The sequence below is a fragment of the Acipenser ruthenus genome, chromosome 23 (genome assembly GCF_902713425.1).
Source record: "Acipenser ruthenus chromosome 23, fAciRut3.2 maternal haplotype, whole genome shotgun sequence".
NCBI lineage: Eukaryota > Metazoa > Chordata > Actinopteri > Acipenseriformes > Acipenseridae > Acipenser > Acipenser ruthenus.
Window position 1 is genome coordinate 25914492 of NC_081211.1, and position 27094 is coordinate 25941585.

The 27094-nt window shown below is 39.8% G+C and overlaps 3 protein-coding genes across 7 annotated transcripts in view; 1 reads left to right on the plus strand and 2 right to left on the minus strand.

The window, feature by feature from the left end:
* LOC117412927 (E3 ubiquitin-protein ligase SH3RF2-like) overlaps window positions 1-12027 on the plus strand; it is a 30377-nt gene extending 18350 nt beyond the window's left edge. For 3 of the 4 annotated variants that reach the window (XM_058996980.1, XM_058996982.1, XM_058996981.1), the window contains exons 5-11: window positions 884-1186; window positions 5757-5887; window positions 7127-7297; window positions 8206-8471; window positions 9175-9464; window positions 9817-10136; window positions 10288-12027. In XM_058996980.1, coding sequence (XP_058852963.1) covers window positions 884-1186; window positions 5757-5887; window positions 7127-7297; window positions 8206-8471; window positions 9175-9464; window positions 9817-10136; window positions 10288-10468 — 1662 coding nt within the window. In that variant the 3' untranslated portion in view covers window positions 10469-12027. The remainder of the gene's footprint in view (window positions 1-883; window positions 1187-5756; window positions 5888-7126; window positions 7298-8205; window positions 8472-9174; window positions 9465-9816; window positions 10137-10287) is intronic. The other variant, XM_058996983.1, reaches the window with a different exon arrangement.
* A 6-nt stretch (window positions 12028-12033) lies between these two features.
* plac8l1 (PLAC8 like 1) lies at window positions 12034-13936 on the minus strand. 2 transcript variants are annotated; one of them, XM_058996986.1, is made up of 4 exons: window positions 13606-13936; window positions 13266-13394; window positions 12639-12775; window positions 12034-12321 (listed from the first exon to the last, which is right to left on the minus strand). In XM_058996986.1, exons 2-4 carry the CDS (start codon window positions 13390-13392, stop codon window positions 12190-12192), a joined length of 396 nt encoding a protein of 131 aa, XP_058852969.1. In that variant the 5' UTR covers window positions 13393-13394; window positions 13606-13936; the 3' UTR covers window positions 12034-12189. The 2 variants fall into 2 exon arrangements, with proteins under 2 accessions (XP_058852969.1, XP_034764424.2); XM_034908533.2 differs by having other exon boundaries at window positions 13266-13936.
* Window positions 13937-14061: 125 nt separating this feature from the next.
* Window positions 14062-26721, minus strand: LOC117412926 (leucine--tRNA ligase, cytoplasmic-like). Its single transcript, XM_034908364.2, has 32 exons — window positions 26588-26721; window positions 26038-26150; window positions 25621-25708; window positions 25207-25287; window positions 24949-25089; window positions 24481-24642; window positions 24281-24393; window positions 23981-24044; window positions 23721-23788; window positions 23230-23455; window positions 23029-23116; window positions 22759-22835; window positions 22362-22415; window positions 21960-22100; window positions 21545-21622; window positions 21149-21234; window positions 20890-20955; window positions 20628-20710; window positions 20277-20415; window positions 19938-20150; window positions 19512-19569; window positions 19340-19403; window positions 18591-18774; window positions 18322-18412; window positions 17795-17935; window positions 17403-17543; window positions 16890-17000; window positions 16629-16739; window positions 16420-16524; window positions 15918-16013; window positions 15332-15464; window positions 14062-14922 (listed from the first exon to the last, which is right to left on the minus strand). The coding sequence occupies exons 1-32, from the start codon at window positions 26591-26593 to the stop codon at window positions 14717-14719; spliced, it is 3528 nt and encodes a 1175-aa protein (XP_034764255.2). The 5' UTR covers window positions 26594-26721; the 3' UTR covers window positions 14062-14716.
* Between the last annotated feature and the right edge of the window lie 373 nt (window positions 26722-27094).

The window sequence follows — 27094 nt, forward strand, 5'->3', positions numbered from 1 at the left end:
GTGATAAAGCGCTTGCATTATTCCATGCAGCTGTTGTGTCAACGTACAAACTGGACTGTACAGTTATTGTCTGGATTCAGTGCTTGGCTTTCATATGAAATAGTTGCTCTTGGGGTTGAAGGGGTGGAGGGAGATTATGCTCTTGGTTTTATCAAGCTCATTAACTCTAGGAGCCTGGCCCAAAAAGACAGAACTGATTTCCAATGTGACTTTGTGCTGCCATCAGACCAGATATGGTTTTTGTGCTGTTTTTAACCAGCTTGGGATTGTGCCCAGCTTCCAGAGGTAATGGAAGAGATTAACTATTCCACCCTGTTGCTTTATGATAACGGCAGACCGTGCCACACTATTATATCTTGGCAATGTGTCCAGAGATTTGTTTCTCGTATCTTATATATTTAATAAATAGCATTACTGTAAATCCCACATTTTGGAAAAAAACAATGATATACCGTGCTGTTAGCATAGTGTATGTGCAGGTAAACCAACAAAGCATTTAAACTCCAAGCTTTTTACTCTGTCCCAAACTGTTGTTGTCCTTTATAAGCATCACTGACTCTGTATGCACCGCTCTGATGATTCAGGGCACCAGCACATTAGACACACTAATGCTTTTTTGCCTTGGTGGCACACCTACACATTAGGAGAGTGTATCAATCCAGGCAGGCGGTCTTAGTCAAATGTGTCAGTCCGTCCTGCCTCTCTCACTCACCCACACCAGCTCACGCTGCCTCCATCAATTAGCAGTGACGTTTAGCTTCAGGGTGAACGAAAGGGCAGGGATGCAGCATATCTACTAGGTTGTTTGGTTTAAGCATTATGAAAAAGTACCAGGTAGTGGAATACATTAATCTTCTTATTAAACATACCTCTTTTTTGTTAGCCTAATTCCACCGCTGTGAAGATACTTCAGCAAGGCAAAGCGAACGGCTGTCGCAGTATCTCAGGGAACAACTCCTCCACCTATCGGAGTGGCTGCAGGCGCATCGACACCCGCAGGAGAAGCCTCAAGCAGCCCTCCATGACCAGCTCCCTGAACCGGCTCAACAGAAGAGCCCCATCTCCTGAGTCTGAGTGCCAGGCCCCAGAGATCAGCGCTCCAGTTCTCATCGGCTCCAGTAACCCCGCTCTAGTGGCACAGTTCAGTGAGTGGAGCAGGGAGGGATCACCAGGCTTCTCTTCTCAGGTAATTGGGCATGTTTTATTGGGCTGCAGGGGATAGGTAACTTCAGTCCTTGTGTGTTGCAGACAGTCCGCATTTCTCTTCCAACAGGGACTTCTGGAAAATATTCTGGAATGGACTCAGAAGTATAACATTGGAACAAAAGTCTAACATTGTTTGTGGCTCTTGAGGATAGGAGATATCACGTAACAATTCTGCTTAAAGACTATGTATTATGAATAAGCATACAGAGCTCTGTGGAGCAACAGCTGAGGTTTTATTTAGATTGGGGAGGAAGGGGACTTTGTTCTCGACTAAAGTTGGTTCAGCTTTGAACTGTAAAAATGTGTGACTGGAATGTGGAATATTTTGATTAAAACCATTGTTTATTGATGATATTTTACTAATAGTATTGTGGCACCTGGTCGTAACATATCATAAATACAATATCACTGTATAATTTCACACACATCAAGTGGTTTGATCATTTTCCGTTTGGCTACATACAGTACTCTATAGGTGTGCTTTACATTATACTGAAGAAGGAAGGGGTCGAAAAGCAATAACAGCTGCAGATATAATGCACGTGCAGACAGGGAGAGCGAGGTGGGGGGACATATAGGACATAAAGATCACTGCATAATTTAACAGTGTTTCACATAGGCTGTAATATTCAGGTCAAGAAAATTGGAAGCAAAGACCCCCCATCCCCAGGTTTCAAGTGGTGTATCCTTTAGGAGCACAGGAAAAGTTATTTTTCTTTTTAGTTGTGAACCCCCACTCCTTGTTTAAACACCCCCTTTTCTATTGCGAGGTCAGTAAATTCATGATGGAATCTGTTTTCTAAAAAGCAGTTGCTCTAAGTACTGCCACCGTAGTGTTTTCTTTTTTTTCTTTTTCTTAACTGAAGTGGTGTTTGACCACCCCTCGGGATGTTTAACTGCAATTAGAATCGTCATTTTTCTTCCATCCCACTTCAGAAATTCGCTGCGTTAGTCTTTTCAGAAGCAGATCCAGTGGTTGAAAAACGACATCGCCAGAAATGTTAGTTAATAAGCAGCAACAGACAGTGACGCACATAAATAGGTTATCGAACCGAAGATAAATGATCTCTTTTAACATCACAAAATGCGTTACAGACTTACTATCTTGAGCTGCATTTGCTATGCCTTTTGAATTTAGAATTGCAAAGTGGATAATGTCAAAGACAGGATGAGATGTACTGACAGATTTATCCGGCTTTTATTTAGTGTTAGGAAAAAAATTAATGTCCAAATAGAAACCGTCATTAACAACAGCAACCATTCATTAAAAAGAGACGCAGTAATGGATCATTACTATAATCACAAACCAACAAAGCATTGCTACATTCAAGATTGAGTTATAGACAAGCCTACTGTAAATGGCTGCCTATAGGCAAGACAAACACTCCAAAGAGTGGGAGGGGGGTTTGAAATAGGTTTGTGTGTGGGAGGGGAAACACAGATTTAGAAGCCCAGGCAGGTAGTTCATGCAACTGGAGTTGGGAATGGGGCCAGCTTCAAAGGATTACAGTTTGTGCAGGCGTCTCCATTTTGATTCAAAGCCTTTGCAGAAAAGAATCTAATGGCTCTGCATGTTATGTATCACCTGTGCTGAGGCACTGGAGAAAAAAACGTTTTTCACGATGCTTTCCCATAGTTGGCCAAGTGAATCCTCTCAAAGTCAAAAGAATCAGGTTTTAGTAAACCAGAATTACTTATCTGCAGTGCTGCTGAAAAAATAGAAGATTGCGACCTTTTCCAGTGCTGTTTTTTTTTTTTAGTAGACTTCAAGAATAAACCAGCATAGCAGGGTAGGTTTCTTTTGCAAACCATTCTCATGTCTTTTTTTACCTTCTAAAACATCATAGGTGTTCCTGTATAGATCCATGGCTGAGTAGTAATCAATCTTGATATAAATCTAAAAGGAGTCGTCAGGAGAAAGCTCTTGACCTGCCTAGAGGCTAGTTTAAAGAGATTAAAGAGCTGTGTTTCTGTAGTCTGCTGGAGAGGAGACAGGAGCCCCCTAGCATGATGGGCCCATGCAAAACCCAATGCAGCAGACTGTCAAGCCTCTAACCTCACAAGCAGCTCAGGACTAAGAAGCTCAAGCCAGCATTATCACGGGCTGTTAAATACAGAAAAGAATGTCAATTACACTGATAGAGCTGTTAAATGCAATAGAAAAGCAATATTTCATAGCTAAACCATGTTTTAAAGATAGCTTCAGAACTAACAGGTACATGTATTAGTATTTATGTATTTAACACAAAACATGTTAACTGCATTCAAATGTAGCTTTCTACTTGAAATGCATGTTATTTGGAATGTAATTGCATCGCACAGCTCTTGTTTTAATCTGCCAATGTGTGCATTGCCTTTGTTTAGTGAGGTGATATTAGAAGCTTTCTGTCTTACTGTAAATTGCACTGTTCTTTCAATCCAATGCCATGTGTTTTAATAGAGGACTATCACACGGTTGTTGCATGCAACACTCACATTCAAATGTTTAAACTCTACCTATCATATGAGTAGTCTATGCAAATGTAATAAAAACAGACAGCCATGTTTAATTGCAAGGACTGTATGGGAGTATCCTGTGTTATGCTTTCAAATGTTTGATTGCCAGCCGGATCGCTGACAGTGATAAGTTTCCATTTCATGCAGGTTGCCTTTCCCATTATCCCGGACTCCGGATCAGCCGATCAGGGAAGCTAGCTTAAAGATCAGGGATAAACCTCTGCTGTGTGCTGCTGTTAGAGGGTCCTGAGCAGCAATGAGACACCCAATACGTGGCTCACACTGAATGTTTATCTAGCGCAGGCAATACTGATTGAGGTTATGGCCGAGGCTGGGACCTTTTTAATGATTTGTAGTTCATTGACTTTAGAAGTTAATTTGTGAAATAACACTGCAGGGCTGCTCTGTTGACATTGCAGATAAGGAATGTTCTGGATCCCCAGTGAGGACTGGAACTTGGCACTGCTTTTGTCAGTTCTGGTGGGAATGCGGTTGACAATAGTTGAAGCTGTCATGCTTCAGTAAACATAATGTATTGCCAGTGCTGCCGGCCTGCAGCATACCGCTATCTGTTTTCATGGCCAGCTGTCACTTCATTAAACTGCAAACAAAATGATTATACATAATATATTAACGTTCCTCTGAAGTGAGCGCAGCCATGTACACAATACATATTTACACCTTCCCTGCATGCACGTTGTGTATGCTTTTCTATGACGTGCCTGTTTTGATTATCAGGCTCGGAAAAAAATTGTTATCCAGAGTTTGATTGTATAACACTTCACCTTGGTGGATATGGCACAAACCCAGTAGCAGGACTGTTGAAAACACTTATTGTGTCTTTTCTAAACATGTCATTCTCACCCGCTATCAGAAATACGAGTGACACTGGACTTCTACGATTGGTACCTCTGTCAACAGCCCCATTGGCTATACTTAGTTCATGAATAAAGCTGGCAAACTGCATTTAAATAGAGAACATAACTTGTTTTAAGTGGTAGGTTGTTGTCTTGCACCTGGCCTGGATTGAGTAAGTCTGCAATTATTCCTGTCGTCTGTTGTTTGTTATTACTGTTCGAATGCAGGTTAAGACCTGTTGCCACTGAGCGTTTGGCTGCAAGAGAGTTACTAACAATGCCCTTCGTTCTTGGTAGCGTAGCATATTCACCAGGCAGACAAGTGTTCTGCAAACATCATGGCTTAAAATAGATTGAAATGGAAACGCAGGGCTGCCGAAACACACTCTGGATAGTTTCTGACGCAGTATAGCAGTCAGCACACATGTGTACTAATCTAATCTCTGTGGGGCCCTGTTGTCTAGTGCTGCTTGTGTACGCAGTTACTGAAGCAATCGACTGCCTATGAGGGTGGGGCTCTTAGGGGTGTGGGTAAATGATTGAAACTGAAACAGAGTGTTACTGATGTTAACAGCACTACGAGAGAATCAAGAAAGACCTCACCTTCGATCATTCAAAGTTCAGTTTGAATATGATCAAATATGATTTAAAAAAAACAAAACAGAAAGTGCGATACAGCCAGTTGAGAGAAGGATTTTGTGATATGCAGTTGGAACATTTACTCTACGGTAGATGGTTTTGACATTTAAAAAATCCTTTTCACAACCACATTATTAATATCATCACCCGAATGAGCTGTGAACAGGGTTATACAATGTAGTGAGCGTCGCTTTCTGTGCCTAGACTGTGTTGCTGAAATAGTTTTTATTGAGATTGCTTCAGTATGGTGAAATTCCATAGCTACTGATGTTGGAAACCAGAAATGTTTCTGGGAGTGGGAAGGTTCAGAAGTTGGTTATGAAACTGTGGTTGGAGGTAGTTCAGATTTACAGTGAAAGTTTTTCTGATAATTCCTCTGTCTGCTTTTCCCCAACATCTGGCCACAGTATGATATCACAATGTAATATTTTTCTTTTGTAAAACACACAAGTAATGCAATCCCTATTGAGTATGGGACTGAATAGAATGGTCAAGGGAGGACTTCACTGCACTGTTTATAAATACAGCTCCAATGACACGCCTTTATTGTATGTCTAGATACCTGCCACTCCTATGGAGAGAGGAGTAGCCCTCGAACCCTCTCCTTCCCCTGCCGTGGAACCTACAAACTCAAAAACCATGACCAGCGATACAGACAGATCGCTCTCCAGACAAGTGTCTGTCAGCGTGTAAGTAGTCCTGCTTGCTTATTGAAGAGATTTGCATTTAAAATACAGGGAGCAGGAAGTGGTTTGCCAGGGCAGTATTGTAACCGGAAAGAGGTTTATAACCCTGCTGTGCTTCTTCTAAAGCACCATGGCATCTTCACAGAGCAGGGAGGCCTTCAGTTTATCATGTCAAAGACAATACTGTCGTCAGCCCCATTTTCCCTGGAGAGACCAATATAACTACAGACAATTCCTAGTGTTGCTTAGCGGATATTGATCAGAATCTAAGGTGTGCCAAATGCTGGACCATTTCAGGTGCTTTTTTCATTGTAGTTTAAAACTGCTCAGAGGTATTGGGTGTGGCCTTTTTGGACGCATGATTTTCTGCACAACTGTGTATCCAAGATAAACCTGACAACAGAGCTTAATAATAATTATAATGATTAACATCAAAGGCATCCTTATGGTACAGCATAGACTTTGTTTCCGGGGTGACTGAATAAAATGGGTGGTGAATTATTCTACACCACATACAACATAATAATATTTACTTAGGTTTGATTGCTGTGTTTTTCATGGGGTTAAGTTCACTGAACCGGAAATGATGGGTTAGCCACTGGACCCTGCTTGCATTTACGCTAGTAATTACATGGCTAATAATAAAACCAGATAGAAATGCAAATGTGTCAGCCAGACTCTGCAAGCCAGCCTTCACATCGTCTGCTCATTTAAAATATTGAAAAGCTGCTTGACATGCACGGATTATTTCTGACAAGTTTGTCTAAAACATCAGCCAGTTGCTTTCCTAAAATCTCTGGTTATCCTCATGTCGCTTGTTTCTTCGGGGTAGACTGCAGCAATGTACAGAGTTATCTTTTCAATATCCCTTCTCTCTCCCCAATCTACTGATCATGCAAAGGGGCATGTTTTTATTCCTAAAAGGAAACCGTTTCAAAACCAATAACAAACAACTCAGAATGGAAATCCTAGAGATCATGTATAAAAGTTGTCTCTTAACATTTTTTTTTGTTTGTTGTTTGTTGTTGTTTTTTTCCCCCAAGTACAACTGGCTGTAAATGTATCCCAGTATTATCTCCTACCAGGAGGGTGCATGTCTCTGGGGACACACCCTTTATGACAGAAACATTGAAATCACAGAACAACAGCAACCAATCAAAAACCGGGTGTGATTACCCTCCTGTCATTCCTAGTCATAAGGATAAATAGATGCTTTGTTAACTGCTTGTGTCTCACTTTTAGCTGTGCTGCCTTGTATCCATACACACCGCGGCGGGCCGAGGAGCTGGGGCTACAAAAGGGGGAGATGGTTGGTGTTTATGGGAAGTACCAGGAAGGATGGCTGAGGGGCCTGTCACTGCGAACAGGCAAAGTGGGCATCCTGCCAGGCAACTATGTCACCCCAGTGCTCAGGTACAATAAGATTCAATTTTCTATTATTTCTTTTTTATATCTATCTATCTATACTGTACAAGATCATGGGTTTATACGTAATACGTGATTATTAAGAATTTTTAGAACAACCAGACGTTTCTTTTAAGGTGATTTTTGTAATTAAATGATTCATTAAGCTATAACCTACTCAAAGATGGCACAGTTGTTTGCCACCGGGTGGCACAATTAACGTAAAGACAAAAAAGGGTCAGTTATTTCTTAGGTACACGTAATCCATTAGGCTCCAAGTACAATTTGTCCTTCTCGTATCACTGAAGGTAAAATTGTAAATATACCCTACGTGTGTTCTCTGTTTGTTTAATAATGGAACATTAAAAGGGCTGTATGACATTAAGAGGTGTCTCTGCATGATAACAAGGTGAATGCTCATTATGAGTCAATTGCAAGCTGACAAGGCCAGGGAGTTAATCAAACGCTTTGGTCTCCTGACCTCTGCGAAGAAAGATCGCTCTCTTTGTGAGAATTTAAGAGGAACCAGTTTTGACTTCTTTTTGTAGTGTCAAAATGAGGTTTTCATATTTTTGAACAACTTTTAATTTCTTTTTATTTCCCAGTGCAGTACAGAATGGTTACGATGTTGTGGTCAAGAGAAACAAGTTTTACAACTTTGTTCAATTTTTGTAGTGAATGAATGAACCGTGAGTAAGTCTCCGTTCCACAGTCACAGCAGCTCAGTGGGTAATAGATACCAAACAGAAAAGAACAGTGAAAATAATCTGTGTACAGGTTATGAGTAATTCAAATATAAACCTTTCAGTAAACTAACAACAGTAATCTGTGCGTGCTACTGAGATGTCTAGAAATGAGCAAGTGTCGCTGTTATCAGCCTTTACTGTAGCCTGATAATGCTACTCTTTCCAAAACAGAACGTCTGCTACAGTCTCGGAGCGCAAGCCAGCTTTGCTTACTACGAGTCCGACAGGAAGGAGGTCACTGATTGTGAAACCGCAAGCAACAGTCATTCCCCTTGACAGAAATTCTTCAAATGGGACAACAAGGCCAGCCGTGCAGCTACATTCCGTTGCCATGCCAAACCCTGTGACATCGGCGGGCCTGGTGAGAGCAGCAGCCCAGCCAGCCAGCACTGTGGGGAGAGGCACAGGGAGGCGTGTCTTCAGCACGCCACAGAGAGGTAAGAACAGCAGCTGCAAGCTTCAACAAGCACCAGGGAGGGTGGTGCTCAATTAGATAATGTCCTGAGAATGTACCACACACTTGAGAGAACAGAAGTGTTCCTTTTTTGTATGATGTCATACTGTATGCATGCAACAAAGACTTGGCCCAAGTTTAAAATCTGCTTATGACAAAACAATTTACGGAATTCATTGTAGCGCCTTAAAAACAGACTGTAATACAACAGAGGGGGGGAAAAAACAGCTGTAGTCCAGAGAGGAAGTCTGGATGTATGAAAACAGGTATTTTTCCATAAACCAGACATTCAGTTTAAGCAAAAGCCATTACCATAAATTCACACAATATACAAAACAGCTGTATTTATTTTAACCCAAAAATAATGAACTGGTTAACTGGACCCCCCATGCACTAAAGATTTGGGTCATGTGATAAGAGGATGTTAAGAAAAGGTCTTTTCTCTCCTGCTCACTGTATAACACTGTTTCTATTTTCAGTAAAACGTTAAAAATGCCTGTTCAAAAAGTGCTTAAATCACATAAATCAATCATCACTGCTTACATAACATGTGTACATTTATGTGCACAATGTATTTGTAAGCAACCATGGTAAGTATACTATTTGTATACAAAAGGGGTTTTGAAACTGCTCAGGGCTATGTGAAAGCAAAAAAAACCCTGAGCTTTCTCTTCTCTCTTTATCAGGGTCTTCAATTCCGGTTAATGGTACATTCCGCCCCTCTCCCTCTGCTATGGTTCGACCCCAGCAGCCCCACCCTCAACTTTCTACAATTGCACCTGTTGCCACGGTGATAAGACAAAACCACCCTGTAAAAACCACCTTGCGCAGGGATTCTGAAACAACATTACCCTCTACTGGTAGCTCAGCAACATTGAATGCCAGAGATGCTGCTGTAAATGGGACACTTACAAAACAAATAACCCCTCAATCCATACTGGTTAAACCGGATTCCAACAAAAACAGTTCAGAAAAGGTAAGTGATGACCACAAGCATCCTAATGCCATCTCTTAAATACAAACAGCAAGGAACGGAAGCAACAGAACAGTAATGCTATTTTCATCAATGGCTTATTGGGCCATTCAGTTTTGTGTTCGAACCTCTCCTAAAACTGGTGAACATTTTTAAAGGCTGTAAATAAAGCACCAACTTTAAGTTGTAAACCGTAGTCCAACCAAGTCAAATAATTGAGGTACATAGAATTTGCCTTCTAAAGGTTTAATAGTAATAATTTAATGTAATGTAATTTTAAAACATATGAACGCCAAAAGACTTGACAGAGGCAGTAAACAGTTAAAACAATAACAGACATTTGATTTGTTTGCAGCAGGTCAAAACGGTCCGCTTCCAGACTCAGGACTCCCCGCCCCAGCTGAAAAGGAGCAATTCACAGCCATCCGCACAGAGCACCTTAAAAAGACCGGAGCAGACGAGCACTGGGGCCGCCACACAGGAACCAAGTAGCAGCCAGGGGACCACTCTCTACCACACCCGAGCTGGGTCCTGCCCCGTGGGAACAGAGAGCAAAATACCAAGACACAACCAGACAACAGACTCTCTGGATCTCTCCACTCCAGACATGCCTGTCCATATTCAGCAAAGCTCCATCAAAACGCAAGACTTAACAGAGCCACCATCGACTGGAAGGTAATCTCCCTTCCTGCAATATTTTACTGTATGTGCATTTACTTGGCTATGAAGTAAGGTGGTCATCTACAGTATTTATTTTATAAAGCTAGTCATTATAAAAAAGTGAGTGTGTTTACATTAATAAGTTGTGTCTGTTCTGTTTTGACAGGTACAGGGTGTGGATTTCCTGTGCAGCACAAAGAGAAGGAGAGCTGGATCTGAAGGAAGGAGACCTGGTCCTGGTACAGAGGACACGGCAGGACGGCTGGCTCCAGGGAATCCACGAACAGACTGGGAAAACTGGACTTCTCCAGTACAAATTTCTGGAGTTTCTTGAAAAACAGAGCTAGCTGACTGCCATTTTTAGACTTTGTGAAGAAAGGCTGCCAAAAAAGATGTAATATATATTGCTTGTTTCTTTTAAAGGGAAGTTGTGTTGAGTTTGTCAAAGTCTTGACCACAACTCAAAGGTATACTCTGAGAAAAGCTGTGTTCTCATGTGTTTGAAACACAAGTCCTATCGAAGCACTGAATTATTATTGTTTTGTCTTGCTTTAACACGACTGTATTATTAATTTAATTGAAACTGAATGTGTATTGCATATCCTTTTGTCAGATGGTAGACAAGAGCATTTATTCAGATTTGTCCAGTCAAGGTCTCTCTTGTGCTTCACACAAAGGTATGTATGATTGCATCATCATTCCTGATTTACTAGGTCAGTTCTACTCCCATTTCCCAGTGAAGGTACTGTTAGTTGCACTTTAATAATGAAACATTAAGCTTTAAATACATCAAGAAAGTGCCTTGCACATCAATCTGCTATAGGAATCGATCCAGCAGACTGGATCAGTTAACGGTCGTGTCCCTTTTTGATCAGCTTCAAACAAAGGAACGAGGACACATGCTTTGGATAATGCACAACCCTTTAGTCTACTGGTTTGTCCATTGGAGCTGAGATTCTGATTCTGGCACTTATATTAGTGCAGGAAGAAAGGTTCAGATGTTTAAAGTATTTTGTTAGAATCAGAAGTGAGAAAAGTGTTATCTGTGTGTATCAAGGAAGGAGCTTGTTTTTAATTAAATGAATAGGAAGATAAGAAATGAAAGCAAGAATTTCTACTGAAAACAGAATAGATATTGGAAAGTGTTGATAAAAGGAGTCTGTACTATTAATAGAAACTGTTTTTTTTGTTGCAGTTGACAGGTGATGAGTGTGCCAGTTTAAAAGGAAAAACAACAGTAATAGCAAAACATTGTACATAGTGTAAGAACACATGGTTGCGTGACACCTTAATATAGAAGAATAATACAAAATCCTCAATACATATGCAAGCTTATAAAAAAATAAGACATTGTTTAACACCATGCTTGTAAATGGGTACATTCTTTCACTGACACATCTGCCTTTGTAGGCTTACCCAAGAATTCAGCTTGCCGTGTACATACTGTGCTACAGTGGTTGAGTCTCCCAACCACTTACTCCTACACACACATTGTAAATATATCTTGACACCAACACAAAACATACCCTGGCGCTCCGTGTATGCCATGGTATAACTTACTGTAACAAATGAAAGTGAAAAGCTTAATAAAATAGCTCAGCTCTTGAGGGGCCACGATCTTTACAGGTAGGGCACAGGTTCACTGAATGGAAGATGAGATGCTGTCAAATGGCACTTGTGTATCAAATTTAAAAGGCAGCATCTGAATTCGTTCTCTCTATGGTCTCTCATGGTACAAACCTTAAACGTGTACCTCAGATCGTTAGAGTGGCATGATCACGTGTCCCGAGGGCCTGAAGATTGGGATAGGATTTAGCAGTATATTTAGCATATATTTTATAACTTTGTTAAAGAATAATAAAACATCTGTATTTTTGTACATTATCAATAAAGATGCCAAACAGTTTGGAGGTGTTGCTGTTTTCTTTATTCGTTCTACTGGCATATTTATGCACAGACTCAACTGATATTCAGAAAAGGTCAAACAAAAAATCTGATCGAACACACAAGGCAAGATCAGCACATATTCTGTCATTTGATTTGGGTGGGATGTTCAAGCAGAGAACATTTAAGAGCTTTCAATAGCAGTTGATACTTGGAAGATCTGGGATTTAATTCTTGTTTTTAGTTCTCGTACCATCTGACAAACAGCAAAAGGCCAACAGCAGTAAACTGCTGTCCAGTCTTCACAGACGCTTCCCTGAAAAGCAATATTAAAAGAGACGTCTATTGAACCATGCATTAGAGAGCCAGCCACGCAAATCTGAAGTATAAAGACAATATATCCCTCAATATGACTGGGACTCTGTTTGATGAAACTGAATGTTGTTCTGTGATTAAATGAAACATTATTTTAAAAAATATTGACAAAGTCTCCACAGTGATTTAACATACATGTGTAAAAATAAAATTCAGGTTAGTTGATGAATATGGTGTGTTAGTCTCTAGAGTGAATCTGGGGTGGTTTGTAATGAAGTTCCCTCTGAGCACAAAGCAGGACAGAATATGAAATCATACCCGTATTTTGTATTTTTCTCGAATGCCAACACGCAGTGCAAACGTAGATCCAGGGAGCAGCGGCAGACACAAGCACTCCCCATACTGATGAGAGAGGTTCAGTTCTAAACAGGCAGGACACATGGTACCGACAAGACCTAAAAACAAAGACCAAACTTAAAATCATGCCTTGACATTGTACAGTAATGGCTGTAATCTCATGCTACTTTGTTTGATGCCTGCATGTAACTGCGGACTACTTTTGTAAGTCTGCATCTTGGAAATGTATGAATGGCTTGCAATCTATCCAGGATGTTCTTGAAACAAGAGGATTCTTCTCAATGAGATGGTTGTCTGGTTAATTAAAATCTTAGTAATACCAATGCCTGCTATTTGTTTACAGCGATTGGTACAAAGCACAAAAAGAAGTGGCAACTTCTCAATCTATTTCAGTGCCACAGTATCTACTCACTGTATTAGCAAACACATGGGGCTATTCTAAAAATGCAGAGATGTTTACTAAGAGAGCCTCATTTCACACCAACACACTTCAGAAGAGTTGGAAGGAAACCTGACCGTATGTTTTACTAACAGAAAGCAGACACAGCCTATACTATAGGAAAAACAGAGACCAGTGTAAAAACTCACAGACAGTCTTGTCACTGCAGAAGTCAAAGAGGCCCGTACTCCAATCTCCCCCAGTCTGAGTGATGGTGGTCACAGTTGTCGTGGTGACACCAAGACCAGGCTGCGTGACTACAGGTAGTTCTGTCATGTCTTTGTTAACAATTAAAAACCCATTCAGTTTAATTGATAAATAAATAAATAAATAAATAAATAAATAAATACACACAATTCACACAATAGTTATTGTTATTAACCATAATATACATTTAGCAAAGGCATTTCAATTTGACATGCTTTAGTCAATTATGACCAAGTTGAAAATCGCAAACCTCCTTTTTTACAATAGAAGACTTTAACTTACTTTGTTACAACTCCACAGAGGTACAGCAAGTAAGACCACCTAAAAGTTTCAGCGTAGAACAGAAAATGCATAGAAGCCCTAAAAGAAATATACTGATAATGTCCCCTAGAAGGATGTGGTAGAAGAGATAGCAGCTTCCAAGCTGAGCTGGTCCTATATATGGCAGCAGCAGATAACATGTTCTCTTTCTAAAGCTGTCCCAGGAACAATTCAGATCAAAAGGCCTCTTCTGCAATTTATACTAGCTTACCTTCATCAGTTGGCCCCAAATAGCTGGTAATTATTGGAAATTTGGAACATGCAAAACATAGTATATACAATATTATCATGTCAAAACACCTTTTTTTATTTACTAGTTATTTTGTATAAACATAAAAGTGTTATACCAGGCACCAGATATCATCTCCTTTTACGGCACCAACAACGCCTGCCCGAAAAACAAAACAGGATTTCAAATTTGACAAAATAAGCCAATGCTTTAAAACTTTATTATGTTAACTACATTCCAGATGGTACAGTTAATTAGTACAGTGTGAAGAAACGCCATTTCCAAGCATAAACAATGCGTTACATTATAGTTAAGACAGAAAATAGCCAGGGATTGTATTGTATTACTTTTAATAGAACAGGGTAAGCCCTTTTACATGTTTTCATGTTTATATTTTTTAAACAAGGATGTAGTCATTGTAATATTGTGTGTACAGTGGGAACACATATCATACTAGCGTGAGGCACAAGATGTATGACCATACTTTCAGAATCCAAGGACCTGTAAACTTGACGTTTGCCATTAATAAAAAGACACAGGACTTACCTGCCTGTGTTCAGAACACTGAAAACAGGAAGATAAGGGGGAACAGAAATGCACAGGTGTGGATTTTCCATGGAAATGACTCGCACTATGGCTTTTTAACCATCAAAAACAAAAACCTTCAAGTTTCTTCCAAAACCTGAAGATTTCAAGACCTTTTTAGACTCCCTTTCCCCTCAAGATTCTGCCCTTCTGATTTGCGGATTTCTATTGTACGTACCTCTATCATCCATAATCCTAACCATTCACCACCCCCTTTCTCACTGTCACCAGGCCCAAACTGTATACCATTTACCATGATTACTGAACCAGGTAAACTAGAGTGTCTCCAATGTCCACCTTTAGCCCATTATCAGCAATGTGAACCTTCTTGGCATTAAGATCTATGTGGAAGATAGATTTCTCAGAGATGGCCTTCTTTCCTTGCTCTTCTTTCCCAAGTACTGGCACTCTGCGCGGTCCAAGCACCGGGTCCTCATATCGCATCAGCTTCACTCTCTGCAAGTCTGCAACATTGAAAATGAAAACTGTTCTCATACGGTATTGCAGACCTATCAATCTAGAAATGCAGGGGAGCGAGTGTGTACTCAAAGGAAGGGGAATGGCATCTCTGATGGAAAGGGTTTTAAACATGAAGTAAAAAGGATATGTGAAAAAGAAATTATATCATGGGTATGGTCTGTGGCAAGAATGTGGCAGTGAAACAGTTTGTTTATACAGGACAACGTCGGTATTGGAGCTTTAGTGAAATAATTATATAGTCTGTATGGTAGGAAAAACCAATGAAATGTTCATAAAAGGTTAGGGAAAACAAATAGATGAAGTTATTTGCTATATAACACACAGTATATTACTGTGACTTTGCTCAAGTCAATGTTCTCCTCCTCTTCCCCTCCCACCCACCCACCCCCCCACCTTTAATAGCTCTTTCCACTTTCATCAGCCGTCTGATAATGCTGTCCTTGGTATCACCCTGCCGGACGTCAATCTTGGAGGAGAAATACCCATTTGCAGGCTGGGGATTCACCAAGAACACAGAAACACCAGGCTGTCGGATACAAGAGGATACAGGTCACCAACAATGTGTTTTTTCTTCTTCTTTTTGTTATTTTCTGCACGAGAACAAATTTTGAAGAAAATCTCATTTAAGCGTTTTGAATATGTTTCAATTAAAATGTACTTTCTCTAGCATGGCATGGTGTTAACATTTACAACAACTTACATCCACCAACATAGTACCAAGCCTACATACAGTAAATCAGGCTTCAGTACTTTTTCCATGGGACCATGTTGAAATAACTCTGCAGGATTAGGATCGTAAACCACAAAACGATTCAGTTTTAAAGCACAACTTGTGTTTGAAATAAGACAGAATTCATCACAACACAAACATAATCCTGACAATTGGTAGATCTGTGTGTTCTTTTTAGTATATGTTAAATAAAAACAGCAATTGATAATACATGAAAAAAAAAAGTTCTACACAGACTGCTGCTCTTACCTCAGATCTGAACACAGAGTATGGTTTTCCAGGACAGCACTCCTCCTTCACTTTATCATCTGCCTCGGATGCAAAAATCACATCTATCTGGTCCAACTGGAAGAACAGGTCACACTTGTTTGCAATGTAATGCAGTATTTGACATTTGCAATTTAACATATAATATATTCCTAGGTTTCTTTTAAAAATGTGGTTAATAAGAATTTGTGCTGCACAAACCGAGTTTTCGGATTGGCCTCTCTCCATAAATCAGGAGCTGGCTTTGTGTGGAATATTGTTCCACAGCAAGCAATATAATTCCAAGCAGCTGTTTCTTTACTACTTTCACTTTCACTGGTAAAATCAGACCAATCAGCACCAATGACAGTCACCCGATTGTGGAGAGCTCGATACGAATAAATCAGTTTGAGCAGCTCTAATAACAACAACCACCTCCATAATAATGACCAGAACAACAACAATATAGCAACATGTATCAGATCAATACAACAATGTCAATTACCTCGAGTGAGTTTGTCAAATAAACTATGTTCTCCAACAAGACAGCACGTTCATCAAACTCCAGTTCAAGGTCTAAGACCCGAGCTCCGTTCTTCTCCAGGTTTTCCTGCAGAACAAAAAAAAAAAACAGACCCAGCCTTAGTTTTTGCATTTTCTTTTTTTTTTTTTAATTTTCTTTACTATAATCTTTGAAAAAGCACAGAACTTCACCTTAATCATTGCAACAAAAGGCATCAACCTCTTCATGTACTTCTTCAGCTCGGGCAAAGCACTGAGTTCACTGGCAATCACCTTATTCTCTGGAAGCTGTCCGTTGTTTGCCTAAAAGGTAAAAAATATATATATAATAAATCAGTTAAAACATCACCTAACAATTTGCCCTTAGCTATAGTAATTCAAGGACAAACAACACAAAGTTTGAAGAGCTTGATAAAAACTCTTGAAATGAATGGAGGCGTGAAGAGTACTTGCCTTGTAGTGTTTCCGCAGCAGGGTCAGGGTGGTGTGCTGCCAGGGTGGGTAGTTCTTGGCCACATACGTGGTGCAGTGGGATGGTTTCTGCTGTGGTTTATTATCTCCTTTCTGTTTAGTTCACATAACAAAAACGACTTCATTTCACCAAAGCCAAGAAAAAACAATCCTACATTTTCCTTTGTGGTCTCATTGGCAATCATGTCATACTATAGGCATAGCCACCTTGAATACTAGTGTAAATAAAATGCATCTTTAGATTTTGCCATCTTTAAAATATACAGCGAGATAAACACATATCCTTAAAAGTAAGATTGTTTGCTGTAATGTAACTGTACTCTGTTACATTAAAGCTGTCCTAAAGTCACATTTGACTGCTGATTTGTAAAAAAGGACAATATATCCATTGCTGAAAAATTGTAAAACCAGGCTGAAAAGGGTTTAAGCAAGAGTACGATCCAATAGGATTTCACACACTGTTGCAAGTGACCGACAGAGTTTGCCCTTCGTTACCTTTCCCTTGGCAGGAGCCATGTAGCCTTTCAAGCGCAGCCGCAGATCATGGGCAGTTTCCATTAGATACTGAGAGGACCGGATCAGGATCTCATCAACTGGGCCAGAAACAGGCCAGGAGGCTTTCATTAGAGAGCCCGTCTGGGAGGAAGACCAAGCGATATATTACTGTTGGGCTGAAACAGCACTGGCAGTACAGCGCTGGGACACTTCATTATGTTGCTCGTTCCAGAACGATTTGTCAAGCTGATGGTTTTCAAGGACTGCAAAATAAAGCTACCATCTATACTTAAAACCAAAAACATAGAGGTACATAGAAAACCACTGTTAATAATAGGAGGCGGTAAGTTAATGTAAGTAATATATGCACTGCCATGCCCTATTACTCTTACCTTTCCAAGCAGAGACCAGGTGTATTCACACAGGTGAGGGCAGATAGGTGCCAGCAGCAGAGTTTGATTTTCAATAAACTGGAACACTAAGTCCTTATGCATTCCTTCAATAGCAAGTTCACGGTACTTGTCCTTCGCTGCCTACAACATAAAGAACCATTACTATGTGGCAATTAATTACAACATGTGCACGTACATTTGACCGCCATCACAATGGTAACAGTAAAATATACGAATCATTTCATAGTTTCAAAAGGGTTACTGTATATACCCCAAGACTGTTTTGATTGTACCAATACAACTGTGTCTAAATAGTTCATAAACGTGCATGTACATATTAACATTATTTTCTATATCAACTCAATGACATTTACAGGATCCTGCTTAAAATGCTCTTTTGTCAGGATAGCTGGTAACTGAATACATTAGTGTTTGTATACATGTAACTGCTTATCCTGTATAATACTGTACAATTAAAATACATTGGTAAATACAAATTGCATTGAATCCATTAAAGAAAGAAATACCTGAAATTCAAAGAATCCAGCTTTCAGAGCTTCCTTGAACATCATCTTCTCGTAATGCTGATCAGTTTTGATAATGCCGGCATTCATTTCACTGCACAAGGAAAAGTGAAAAGACAAATAAAACAGTAATTCACCTCTGAACCACACAGATAACAAACAAACAAACAAACAAACAAACAAACAGTCTCAACCCGATCCCCAGCCTCCACATGAGACTACAAAAGAGCCCTGTATTCAAATTAATAACAGCATTCCGCACACTTCGCTACCTGGCAAAGACTCTGTCGTTGAAGGTGTTGGCTGGGCCGCTCCTCAGGCTGTCCTGATTGGTGATCATCTCCTTCACCCACTCCACCCAGGTGTAGAGGCGGAGAATGCCAGCGTCGGCCATGGCTTCCACAAAGTTAGCATCCTCCACAGTGTCGCCAGCATCGGCAAGAGCCAGCCGCATTCCTGGATGAAACAAGGGACAGCTGGCACTTAACCTTCACTTGCTGAGGCTGGGTTAAAAAGTCAAAATGAACCACCTAAAGGTATGTTTGACATTTTTCTTTGTCACAGTTAACATCTGTTAAATACTTCAGATTCATAAATAGTTACTGTTTACAGTAACCACTGTAGAGTGCCACTGCTTGACGGAGAAGGTCTACAATGTGTTGATGCTTTTTATTAATCTATCAAAATGTCAGTTCCCACAAATCCCAACTGTGTCCTTTCATCCAAAATATAGTATTTAATGAAATGTAGAAGGCATGTATTGAGGAGCCCCCTCTGTCTGAGAAAATCCAAATAGAACACAGTTAAAATAGCCCATCATTGATAAACCAAACTCGTTGTGAGCTCACAAAACATGCCCAACTAAAACTAGCAAGCAGCACCAATTAAAATGCTCATCATCACAGTGATAATTAACCTCAGCAGAAATGTGTTCTGAATGATACATTTACAAGTTACATTAAGAAACTTACACTTACTAAAATCTCAGACAGAACTCCAACGAGACACGAGCATAACTTACCATCAGCAGAAAACTTGTTGACAGCCTCACTTAAAGTGAGAAAGTTACCAGTAGATTTTGACATCTGGTAAATGCAAAAAGAAAAATCAATAATCTGTAACTGTTCTTTATGAACAGTAACAGATTTCAAAGGCTTCTACATAAGTAATGGCTAAGAAAAGCAACAATATACCTTTTCTGAGTTCAGTAAAAGATGTCCATTGGCTCTTACTGCTACAGGCCACTTTCCACTGCAAGTGAAAGGTGAAACACAACAGTTAATGTGCAATTTAAAATAATAATGAAAAAGGCCTCCACAGTCACCTACAATGTACTATATACACAGTATTATTATTAAGGAGTCATTTAGCAAATGCTATTAGTAAACTATGCATCACAACTGCTGCTGCACTTACAATAGGACTTCGGTTTTACGTCTCATCCGAAGGACGGAGCACAAGGAGGTGTGAAGTAGTTTTAGATAATGATGCTTGCTATTTTTTAGCCCAACAAATTTAAAAAAATGACATCCATTTCATTAATATATTAATATACTAGTAATATAACAGTTAACATGCAGGAGTGTACGTGTGTGCCCATCGTCAGCACTGACACCAACCTGTCCTCGGGCCACATAGCAACATGATTGTAGAGATAGTAGGAGAGGTGGTTGGGTACAAGATCTTTGCCAGAGACTCGAACATCCACGGGATACCAGTACTCAAACTCCTGCCTCAGCTTCTGCAGGCTCTGTTTGGGGATTGTGCTCGTGGGCATGGGAGAATTCTTAGAGAAAATGTAATTCCACACTTCTTTAGTCATCTGCTCTGGTCTGTTTAAAAGAAGGAAAAAAAAAATTATATATATATATAATGCAAACTTGAATTTTCTTATACCAAAGTGAAAATACTCCAATGCCTCAAGATTCTTTCAGTTTAATTTTTTAAACAAATCGTACTTGATTCCTAGTGGAGATGGTGCTTGCCCATTAAGAACACCACCTTGGAGAAGATGAGCCACTGTGTAATAGGCCATATAAATCGTGGAGTCGGAGAGAGACTCGATCAGCCACTGTTCATCCCACGGCAATCGAGTACCTGCAATGGGAAGAATCTACATTTACGTTGCTTGCTATGCGTAGGGAAAAATACAGTGTCAAAGCTGACCTTTTATTACTGGGAAAAGACTTGCAACTGATGTTTTTGTTCATTTCTACAAACAGACCTATACACACACACACACACACACACACACATATATACACACACACACACACACACACACACACACACACACACACACACCTTACCCAAGCCATATGTCCTGGAGCAGGCATGTTCTTGCAGCCACGCCAGTGTAGCTTCAAAATTCTTCCTTGTCTCATCACAGAATCTGGATTGAATGAAAATGATATACTGTATCAATGGCCTGGTGAACTCGCAATCTGATTAGTTAAGAAAATGGTACCTGAAAACACCACAGGGGACAAAAAAAGGAAGCAAAGGGAATTCTCTCCTTAGTTTTAGTGCCGTGTTCAGAACTGAAAACTACACTAATTGGGGGTCACTCACGTTTCTAGAGATTTCAGAGAGTTTGATGCGGCTTCTTTCCAGTTCTTGTCACCATAATCCAAGTACCTGCCAACAAATAAATAGGTCTAATAATCGATTACTGGGATCAACTTGATAACAAATGTAATTATGAATAACTTCCAACTGAAGTCATGCTGCGTTCTGCACTCATTAAACCCCCAACAATAAGAGCAATGACCCTTCTTTTCTCCAATTAAGCTTTTGACTGCCAAAGGCTTAGAGAAGCTGGAATGCTTACCACTGGTCACAGAGAGCCACCACACACTCGTCTGCTGATCTGGACATCACCTGCTTTTCTGGCTCCATGTAGATTAAGGCTTCGTCCTTTAAAGTTTAAGGATTTGGGTAATGTGTATGTATACCATGAAAGACTACACTACCACATTCAAATGATTTGTTCAACTACCTTAAAAGTATTGAATGAAAACCAGTAAATGACTAATTCATAAGCTGGGTATCTAAAGTAAGAATAATAGTGAAGACTTGAATAACAAAAGATACCAGATTCGTCAATGCAAAAGAAAAATCTAAAATCCAAAAGGGAATTATTGAAATGTCCAGTGATGACATCAGTTCACGGGTAACCATTTGATTTAATACAAATCATATGGATCAAGTGAAACAACATATTTACATTATCAACCATCTTCTTTTGAATTGGTTTCTTGACATCTTGAACTTTCTGCCCCTTGTATCCGTCCACCAGCATTATCTGAAGGAAAAAACAAAACAAAACAAAACATTCACCACTAATAATACAAAAACCTGTTTGGGTACAATATTCACAGTAGGGTACTGTAAAATAACTTAACATATAATCTTCAATAAAATGGTAAGCAAATAAAAAGTAATAGAAATGTCAAAAACCATTGTAACTACATTTGGTTCCAGACTGAATCTGTGTTCGATCTGGAGCATTACAAATCTCAGTGCTCTTGAGCAGGTATATGGAAACAAAGCAATAGTGGTATTTAATATAACCCACAACCAAAATGTCTAAAGATGCTCAGGAACGCTTACAAATATCCACATTCACTAGTTAAACTTACTCCTTCATAAAATCCCTTGAGGTAAACCATCTCCTTGGCTTCTGCCAGCTTCTCCCTGTCGTTCTGGCTCTGAATCTTCAGCTCGTCACACACTTGGGGAGCAGACAGATTCCCATAGCCTGGGATTTCAATTATAGGCACCTGGATACATATTAACAGACCCAGGTTAACAGCACATCCATTCATGGGACCACCTCCATTTAAAATACTGTACTTACTATTCAAATAAAACATTATCGTGGTGTATATTCCATGAAGATTTTGCATACAAGACAAAAGGACAAACACAATTTTAAAAAGACAATTCAGGAACACATCTTGTACTAAGCCTGTATGAAATACCATATTATCTAAATGGCAAGAATACAGTGTTTACATTGAATCACACCTAGTTAAACTTACTGGTTCAAAAGGCAGGACCATCTCATCTTTGATCCCATATTTCTCCCTCAATGCCTGCAAAGGAAACCCCCATAAACAACATCAGGAACCCCTACTTGTATCGTCTGTTGTACAAACAAACACTTGCATTGCTTCCCTAAATGTTCATTTTCATAACAGCAGTGTAAGTAAACGTGAATATGTAGAGTCGTTTCGGTTAGTTCCAATATCAATCTCCGATTGGACAGTGCATTGACCAGAATGCAAACAAGCATTTCTTAAAATATATTTCAGAGGAAAAAAAAAAAAGATTTCCAGAAGTAGCAAAGGTCATTTGTAGACATTTTGATGCAGACTGTGTGTGTAATATAAAACTTGGTAAGATTGGCTCATTCTACTACAGCACAGGACACGTTACCTGTTTCTTTTTCAAATCTCGAAGTGCTGCAATATCATCAGGGGCATCAGAGGGAACACTAGTGACCACTCCTGTGCCTAGAAAACAATGGAGTCAGTACAGTCCCACGGAACAAGCACACTCACCTACACCATTATTTAACTGCAAATGCAGTTCTGTGTTTGTTAGGGTTAGGGTTACGCAATGTTTCTCAAAGTCCGCATGTTGTGTTTTCTGGCTGATAGACCCCAGCACTTAAATGAAATTCAAGGCAAGCAACATCTACTGTACCTTTGTCTTCCTTAATCGTGAGCATTGGCAGAGCATAGATGATCTTGTAGGATGTCAGAGGAGCACTTAGTGCACAACCAAGAATATCCTGAAAAGAAGTTTAAAAAATAATTTGATACCACCACATACAACTAATTGAAAATACCCTTTGAAATCATTGGTTAGCTGACATGCAGCAAGATATAACCAGACTTGTTCTACCTCTCCAAACAGCTCCATCACCGAAGGTACCACCCCGTTCTCTTTGGTGAAACCTTGGTAGGACATGTTCCTGGCAGATCTCCGAGTGCTGATGAAAATGTCCCCATTTGCCGTCTCAAAGGCAATGTACTTCATGTCAGGTCTGACCCAGCAGTTTGTTTGTCCAAACATGGTCTCCGGTCTGAGAGTAGCAGCTACCAAAAAAATGGCTGTGCCTTTAAGACCGCTAATCAAAACATAAAATAAATTAAGATTAAAACAGCAATTCTGCAGGTCGCAAGTAAGATGAGTTCAGTGGTTCATAGTGAGCTAATAACACCTAATTATCATCCAACCACTAAAGTACTAAACCAAAAAGTGCCTTTTGTTTAGCAAGGTCACCTTTACTTTGGCGTAATCACCTTGACAAATTAGCGAGGCAAGGCCTATTTCAGCTGTTTATCACAGAACTTAAACAAAAAAAACCCTGACACATTAGTGTACATCAGTACCTCAGCTTTGAAGGAAAGGGTTCAACCATCTTCATTTTAATTAAAGTATATTCCTGAGGACCAACTCCCTGTGAAGGAAAGTAAATTAACAGTTAAAATCCAGGAGAAATATGCAGAACAAGCTGCTTGAGTTAGGAAGGATCTGGGTCTGCTCCTGGAAGATCTTATTGATGTATCTTATCATTGCACTGAGCAAATGGGTGAAGCAAAAAGACAACTCAACCTTTTTATAATTAGGTTATTTACAGACTTCTGCTTACCTCTCCTGTTTGTCTGTCATGGTCCATACAAGGCTGACCATCCTTTGGTGAATAAATTGTATATCTGCAAAAATTAAATACAAGATTTCTCAAAGCACTTCACAAAAACAAAATGGTTTATTATCTTCTATATATCTGGTTTATTATAAACAAAAATGCTAACTTTGAATATTTCAGAAACACAATTAATAATTAGGATGAAATAATAAATGAACATTAAAAACAGTGACAAAGTGCCATTGTTCCAACTTCAATTCCCATGGCACTTCCACGTGGATTACATTAAGAGATATTTTTTACCTCTTTCCAAACTTGATTTTCTTTCTTTCCTTAAGGCTCTCAAACTGCCACCTGACAAAGGAGTCATAAAATGGGTTGACATCAGTTGTAATAAAGGAGCGACGCCAATCCACCTGCAATGAAATCCCATGGATGATTAAAGGGGAAACAAAAAGTATGTGCCTAAGTGGTTAACTCCTCATAGGTCAGTGGTGAATTACCTTGACCCCCATGCTCTTCATGTCTTGAACAGCCAGCGGAGGGAAGTATCCAAGCCAGTATTCAGCCTCAGCAAACTGGACAATCTCCTCATCGGACAGGCCCAAGGACCTCATGATGTCCCACTGAAACTTTGCACCTCCAGACTTTGCAGCAGCTTTACTCTGTAAATATCATTAAACAGATCAGCAATGCCATGCAAGACTCTGCAAAACACTCATACAGGTAGTTTTTAGGAAGATCATTTTACATGCTTACTCTAAGCTCAAAGACCACTGCCAACTGCTAATCTTTTTTTTCTTCTTTCAATGTGAAAGATTGACCCCCCCCTCCCTCCACAGTAATTGGTGGTTATGGCAGGGGCACAGTTAAGATGCATTTTACCTGATGTATATATTTATAAATCATAGTGCTGGGGTACATTTTAAATATTAACCTCTACTCAGGTGTCTTGGTGAGATATGCCATACCTTCTTGCCTTTTGCTTTGTCCTTGATGACAATTTCCTCTGCCTCTTTCTTAACTGGAGTCTCCTCCTCCTCCTCTTCATCTGGGAACTGTGGTGGGCAGCCGTAAAGTTCCAACTCTCTCTTCAACTTGTCAGCACAAGCCTGAAGAATAATTGCAGGAAGCAATTATTACCATAATACTGGCGACACCTACATAAAGTCTTTGGATAATACAATAATAAAGCCATTGGAACCAGCAGGAGAAAATAAACAACTCACTTTGATGGGCATCCCAGTACAATGCAATCCGAAGGGAAAGAGACAATGCTTTCCTTTCAAGCGCTGGTATCCCACTGCAAACTACAGAAAGAGAAATGTCAGTGCTAAAACATGACCAAACACATTTCAACTGTAGACATGCCTTCAAGTCCTGCATATTTAAACAGAGAAATGTATGCAGTGTGTGGCTGAAATCAGAGTGACTGGGGTTCTGTACCAAATATACTGCTCAGGTGTCTTTCAAGCACATTAAACTTCACATAAAAGCAATATGCCTTCAGTTTAAGGCACTCCTGACTCTAACATATGTACTTGCATTGACGGCTTCAGTATTTAGATCCAATGAATGACAGGGTTAAGCACGCTGGTCAGTGAATTCTAAAATGTACCTTTTAATAACTATTAACTACTTACCTCACACTTGGAAAGTGAGAACGTATGCCCAAGATGCAAACGTCCATTCATGTACGGATAAGGAAATGTGACAAAGTACTTGTTCTTACTGTGAAGAGACAGGAAGGATCAGGCATTTTAGATTAACTGATGAGAGACATATACTTTAGAGGTCTGACTGAGCAGTGTGTGATATGTTTAGATGTTCAGCTCAGGGTACAAAATCAGGACCTCTATTCAAGCAGTTTCCTAGAGGCCCGATCTTAAGACAGGAACCTATTGTGTGCATGGCTATCATTGCGGATATGGGCTGCCTATAACAAATGCTTTAGCCACTTTTTACAACTGTGCAGAACCTTAAGTAGTTTCAAGTTGTCAGTCTCCACAGACAGCCGCGGAGATGCGCATCGCTAGTTATTACACTTTTCAGTAACTCACCTTTCTCCTCCGCTGGCTGCATCAGCTTCAAACACTTTCTCCTCATCCCATTTCTGCTGGACTTCCTTCTCAATCTTTTTTATGAAGTCGACTTTTGCTGTTCCTTTGCGCTCCTAAAGTGGCAAAAAAAGACAAACCTTACAATAAGAAACAAATATGCATAATATCTTTTGAAGGTAAAATACTAAAGTTTGAAATATGAGTTTTGCATTTATGCATGCTGGTACTGGGGCGGAAGCGAAAAATAAATATTTTGTTTGACGTTTACTTCTGACATCGGCACGGTACAAATGGAAAGAAGACGTCAGTGTGCACCACGCCACATATCCGAGTAATCTTAAGATTTATCTCACGATGTACGGTACGTTGACTCAGTCTTATTTTTCCATGTGTGCAAGACAACAGACTGCCAGCAATATAGTCGTACAGACATTGTCAGCAGTACACAGCCATGCATTGCTGGCGAGTTGCACACGTGCATGCGGTGTTGTCTAAAACTTGTAATTAAATAAACCAAAATTAATAAGATACAAGTATGACATAAACTCACCGTCATGTTAAACAGGTTTCCAGTTAACGTTTTCAAAGTTCAGAGATCTAACAATAAACGACAGAAATTATACGATATTAACGCCACCTCCTTTCAGACGTCACTTCCCGGTGACGACACCGGTTCAGAGGAGGAATGAGACCCAACTCATGTACTACATACTGGGAGTTGTAGTTTATACCCCGACCCTGTCCATCTACAAGCATCAAATGGTGCACAGAAAGTCTCCAAAAGTCTTACAGAATCGTAAAGCATTTGTACCTAGTGTTTTGCATTTACAGTGAATTGCTGACAGTATTGCTTTTGTGACCTAAGACGAAGTCTTAGGGGGAAAAAAACTTCAAAACCCAGAGTGCAAAGGGACACTAAACCTAAAGTGATCAAATGTGATATGCATAACATGTCGTGGCAAAGGCTTACATCAGCCAAATGAACTGAGCTCCGCCATCAAATGAAAACGAACAGTGATGTCAAACCGTGTCAGAAACGTCAGAAACTAACCAGAAA